General features: G+C 25.7%; 2 protein-coding genes across 3 annotated transcripts; both read left to right on the top strand.

The window, feature by feature from the left end:
• Positions 1 to 1,002: 1,002 nt before the first annotated feature.
• LOC119669939 lies at positions 1,003 to 2,195 on the top strand. 2 transcript variants are annotated; one of them, XR_005251649.1, is made up of 6 exons: positions 1,003 to 1,148; positions 1,209 to 1,302; positions 1,585 to 1,673; positions 1,764 to 1,903; positions 1,962 to 2,100; positions 2,159 to 2,195. XR_005251649.1 is itself a non-coding variant. In XM_038079993.1 (5 exons), the coding sequence occupies exons 1-5, from the start codon at positions 1,098 to 1,100 to the stop codon at positions 2,044 to 2,046; spliced, it is 459 nt and encodes a 152-aa protein (XP_037935921.1). In that variant the 5' UTR covers positions 1,003 to 1,097; the 3' UTR covers positions 2,047 to 2,133. The 2 variants fall into 2 exon arrangements, 1 of the variants encoding a protein (XP_037935921.1); XM_038079993.1 differs by lacking the exon at positions 2,159 to 2,195 and having other exon boundaries at positions 1,962 to 2,133.
• Positions 2,196 to 3,494: 1,299 nt separating this feature from the next.
• Positions 3,495 to 4,777, top strand: LOC119669938. The gene is made up of 6 exons (XM_038079992.1): positions 3,495 to 3,635; positions 3,696 to 3,789; positions 4,111 to 4,199; positions 4,268 to 4,401; positions 4,460 to 4,637; positions 4,700 to 4,777. Exons 1-5 carry the CDS (start codon positions 3,585 to 3,587, stop codon positions 4,542 to 4,544), a joined length of 453 nt encoding a protein of 150 aa, XP_037935920.1. The 5' UTR covers positions 3,495 to 3,584; the 3' UTR covers positions 4,545 to 4,637; positions 4,700 to 4,777.
• The last annotated feature ends 1,009 nt before the right edge of the window (positions 4,778 to 5,786 follow it).

Raw genomic sequence — 5,786 nt, 5'->3', positions numbered from 1 at the left:
AATATTCCAGTTTTAATTTTGTTTGTTGGAGAACAGTGAACTACGAATTTGACTTCAAAGTCTTTGTTATTTCAGAAATTGCTAATAAGTTTCAGTAGGTTACCTGTTATTTGTGGATCAATCTATAAATCTTATATACTGGATAGAGTTTGAAGGCAAGTGTGATCGATGTTAATAATTTATAATTTGAAACCTTGATATTTCGAAAAGTGATCTTTATCGGCGTAAAAAAAATTATCAAAATGAATGACTACAGAAATTTGTTATCAAATTAGAGCACTACGAAGGCAAGAATTGCGACTTAGTGCTCGTCTTGAGAACTATATATAATACTAAACTTAATTTAATATATTGTGATTAGATTAAGATTCACATAAAAAACTTTCTCTGATAGGTTTCTAACAATAGATTGACAGTGGACTTCATAGCTAAATTGACTAACTTTTAATAACGTTTTCAGATTTAAAGGGTATGTAATTATTTAAGGGACCGTAAATACATTTTATTAAATATTGATTTATAATTAGGATTTTCGATAATAAAGTATGTAGTTTTAAATAAAAGTATTTGTTTTCATTTTGATTAAGAGTCACATAATTTTAAAATGTGATTATGTTTATATTAAAAATAAAATATTAAAATTATGTCGGAAAATCTTGTTCCACTATTGACAAATAGATAGATCTTTATATGCATATATTTGTATATATATAGATAATTAATAAATAATTAATGTTATATGAAACTTAACAATTACACATGAAATATAAAATAAATGTTTAATTATTATAACCTTGATTATAAATTTGAATTTATTTTATTCTAAATAAATAATATTTATATTATGAAAGAGATATATTGTACAGCTCGATGTTCATGCAAATAAAAATTAGATTATCTTTGTTTTAACAAAAGCGAAACATGATATTTTTGTCCAATTAATTCAATAAAAATTTCTATAAATTTCATTTCAATTATTGAAATTAAAACAGTGTTCTGAAAGTGACTCGAGTTAAATATTATATTTTTAAGATACAAAATTTAATTTAATCGTAAAGTTGGAGTGTGTGTGACTGTGTCTCTAGGACTAAACTGAGATGAATACCAAAATTTTGTGTCTTATTGTTTTATTTCTGTCTTTAACTAAGGTATATGAAATAAAAATAGAATATTTAAAAAAATAAATAAGGACTTTGTGACTAATATAGGCAGATGAAGACGAGGAACCAAATCTGAAAATGGACGATATTATCGAAGCGTTGGAACCTTTTACTTCTAGTTGTGAACCGAAACCTAAAAAAGGTATTACTGATCATCTTCTCTATTTTAAATTTTGAACTATGAATTATTGCAATTTAACTGTTGTCAATTTGTCTTTAATGAAAGTCACCTAATGATCATATCTTAATCAAGAAGAGAGTATTCAATATACATATTAAGTTTTTTTTGCAAAATTTGAAATTTCTTCAAAAATGAATTCATCTATTAATGTATTATACAATAATATGGACTATATAACTATTATATGTATATATAACGGTATAATATAATATATATTATTTTCTTGATTTCATTCCCGTGAAGAACACATAAAGGAAATGTTACAAATGAAAAAAAATCCCCAACGGGAGACGAAATGTTTGCGTTATTGTTTAATGAAACAATTTGATATGGTAAAAATTAGTACAGATCGCTTATTATTTTTTGAAATATATAAATATTTTGCTCTGAACTTAATAAAAGCTAACTTACTATACTATCAGATGAACGAAAGTGAAACTGAAATTGTGATCGATAAAGCTGTGGAATTAATGAGCATGGGAATACAAAATAAATTAGGGGAAAAAGAATTAAAGGAATCAGCTGGAACATGTGCAGTAAAGGCCAAAAAAATTACTGATAAGTAAATCATTGTAACCTAATATAATTCCTAATATGATATTTACTTCTATTTCATTAAGATGTGAGTTGGGATATGTTTTCAGTATGTGCGTTGTAGAGGAGCTTGAGAAACGAGGTTTCAAAATGCCACAGATCAAGGAGTAAATCCAAATTTCTGTTACTTCAAAAAGACTAGTATACTAGTAACTTTTTAATTTGGTATGAAATAAAATAATCTTTTCTCAATTTTAACGAATAATGATTTTTTTTAATATAGTTTTTCATTTTATTTGTTGCTCTTTGAAAAATGCTCCTTAATAAACTTAATAAGAATATTACTATAACTATTATTTTAATGATTACTACTAGCCTGTCTGATATAAAAACCATTAGTCCTCTACTATGAGTGTTTGCATCGACATTATGCAAAACTCCATGGAAAACTTTTTTTAACTTGTTAACTTGTTAAAAATAGTTTTTCTACTATTTATACAGAAACACCAATCAGAAGTAGTACTACTGATTTAACGATTTTTTAAAAAACTAAATGCTTGCAATATTCAGTGTATTTTATTTTTCAGTATTCTATCTATTCAGAATATCTCTATGTATTATATATAGCTTCACTTCATTGTGCTTGGCTTGTTGTATGGTGCAAAACTATATAAGAATCATTCTAACATTAAACTGTACTTCAAGGTAAGATCTTTAACACTACAACAATTTGATGTATCTTTTGATTAGTTTTAGAATCATATAAAAGTTATTTTATGACAGGTTCTTGACGATAGAATGATACTTGCTTGATAGCTAAATTGTCAAACTTTGAATAATGTTTCCTGATTTAAGAGATATGTAAATATATAAGAGATTCATGATTAAGATTTTCGATAAAAAAGTATATAATTTTAAATAAAAGTCTGACAGTCTGGAATAAAATTTCTGTTATGTTCACATTTAAAATAAAACATCGAAATAGTGTCGAAGATTTTGTTGGCAAATAGATGGAAACTGTATTAATTCATTGCACAATCAGAGACTAGATCTCTCTAATCAGAAAAATCTATTAACATATTAAATGGTGGAGTTCTATAAAGTTTAAAAAATCACATCTCCGCAATATAGGCTACTCATTTATTATATTATCATATATTATACTGGAGCAAGTATCTACTAGTTTTAAAATTACTTAATTAACTACTAAAAAAATTGTTTTACTTTTTTGTGGTTAATAATTATAATGAATTGTAGATTTATTGATATTTTTTTTTGTTTTTACACATATTTTTTAAATGATCAAAATTATGTTAAATTTAAAATATGCATTACATTAAATATTGATTAAAGAATGGATTAAATGTTATACATAAAATAATTAATTATTATTTATTGTAACCTTGATAATTAATTTGAATTTATGTAGTTCAAAATTAATGATATTTATATTATGAAAGAGATATATATCGCGATGTTTATGTTATGTTTAAGTAAAAATTAGATTATCTATACTTTAATAAGAGCTAAACATGATATTTTTGTGTAATTTATTCAATAAAAATTTCTATAAATTTCATTTCAATTATGTGAAATTCAGACAGTTTTCTGAAAGTGAGTCAAGTTAAATATTATATTTTTAAGATACAAAATTTAATTTAATCGTAAAGTTGGAGTGTGTGTGACTGTGTCTCTGGGACTAAACTGAGATGAATACCAAAATTTTGTGTCTTATTGTTTTATTTGTGTCTTTAACTAAGGTATATGAAATAAAAATAGAATGTTTAAAAAAATAAATAAGGACTTTGTGACTAATATAGGCAGATGAAGACGAGGAACCAAATCTGAAAATGGACGATATGATCGATACGTTGGAACCTTTTACTTCTAATTGTGAACCTAAACCTAAAAAAGGTATTACTGATTTTATTCAATTTTTCACGTTTTAAACTATGAACTATTACAAAACCATACATCTTGTTAAGTTTAACTGATGCAAATTTTACTGATGCAAATTTGTCTTTAATGAAAGTCACCTAATAGCATAATCATCATATAATAACCAAATACTCTCTGAATATAATATATTAAAATTTTTGACAAAATTTGAAATTCATTCAAAAATGAATTTATTTATTAATGTATTATACAAGAATATGAACTATATAACTATTATATGTATATAAAACTATAAAATATAATATTTATTGTTTTCTTGGTTTCGTTCCTATGAAGAACACATAAAGGAAATGTTACTAAGGAAAAAAAATCGACAGCGGGAGACGAAATGTTTGCTTTACTGTTTAATGAAAGGATTTGATATGGTAAAAATTAGTAAAGATCGTTTATTATTTTTTGAAATGTTTTATAATTTTTTTTACGATACTAACAGATGAATGAAAGTGAAACTGAAATATTGGTCGATAACACTGTAGAAGTTTATAACCTTGATAAGCAAATGGCTGATAATGAAGTAAAGGAATTCGCTGAAATATGTGCAGAAAAGGCCCAAAAACATACCGATAAGTAAATCATTCTAATCTTAAATAATTCTTAATATATTGTATTATACTGTTTCATTAAGGTGTGAGTTGGCACATCTTTTCGATCTGTGCTTAATAGAGAATATTGAGAAACGTGGTTTCAAAGTTCCAGTAGCCGAGGAGTAAATGCAAATTTTTAATTCTATGAAAGTATCAATTTTCAGTACAAACAATAACTTGATGATATATAAATTAAAGTACTAGTGACTTTTTAATTAGGTATGGAATAAAATAACCTTTTTTCAATTATTTTAACGAATAATAATTTTATTTTAATATAGTATTACAACTTATTTGTTTCTTATCGACAACACAAGAAAGATATTATTCAAAATGCTCCTTAATAAACTTAATAAAAATGTTATCGTAACTATTATTTTAAAGACTACTACTGATCTGGGTAATATAAAAACGGTTAGTTCTCTATTATGAGTGTTTGCATTATGCGTTATCGGCAATATGCAGTATTATTAAGAAGTTTAAACGAATATATTCTATTGTAATACTTATGATACCTACTAGGTTAAGTTGGGTTAATATCACTGCTCAAAAGTCCTACAGATACTCTTTAGACTCCAGTGATGTTTTACATATATGTGCCGGTTTTAGCAAACTATTTATCTACTATCGTGACGCATGTTAAAAATAATCAGACAACTGTTTGCAGCTGCCTCCCTGGTTATTTTGCTTTTTATGATTTAACATTTCTCTCAACTTATATATAGTAGCTAACTATTGATGTACAGTAAAAGAAAAGTCTTATATAAGCTTCATTAGCTTCAGCGATTCGAAATAAAATCTCTTTTAGATGTTTCCTTGGATCTTAGTAGCCATTTTATAAATAGAGCTTCAACTTCTGTAAAATATAAAGCACGCGATGAAAAATAGGTTTACTGCAATAATCTTTAACGTAAAAGAACCAGGCGAACCGTCCATATTAACAGCGAAAAAAAAATTATTCACAGAAATAAGATTATGTAGTGCATTTGGATTAGATCAGAAAGCAAAGGCGCTCTTTGAACTGCTAAAATTGAACGTAACTATTACTGCTGAGCATTTCCAATAATACTTGATAGATTTGAACCATATATTAAACCATAAAATCACCGGTTATAACCAACAATCAATGTGAAGTGATTTTACTGCACGGCAATACTCAACCATTAATGGAAAATTCTTCCGCTTGCACCCAATTTTTTATGGTTTATTTCATTAGATTCATAATTGTGCTAATAAATACAAAACGCTCTTCAACACTTGCACTTCAGAAACCACGAAGAAATCAAAAAACTACTCTATGCATAGATTACATTAAAAAATATGAATTTTTTTTTCTGAAATACATAGAGTTTCAGAAAAATCGACGAA

The sequence above is a fragment of the Teleopsis dalmanni genome, chromosome 1 (genome assembly GCF_002237135.1).
Source record: "Teleopsis dalmanni isolate 2A chromosome 1, ASM223713v2, whole genome shotgun sequence".
In the NCBI taxonomy this organism is placed as follows: domain Eukaryota; kingdom Metazoa; phylum Arthropoda; class Insecta; order Diptera; family Diopsidae; genus Teleopsis; species Teleopsis dalmanni.
Note: the sequence above shows the minus strand (reverse complement) of the source record. Positions and strands in the feature narration are given on the sequence as shown.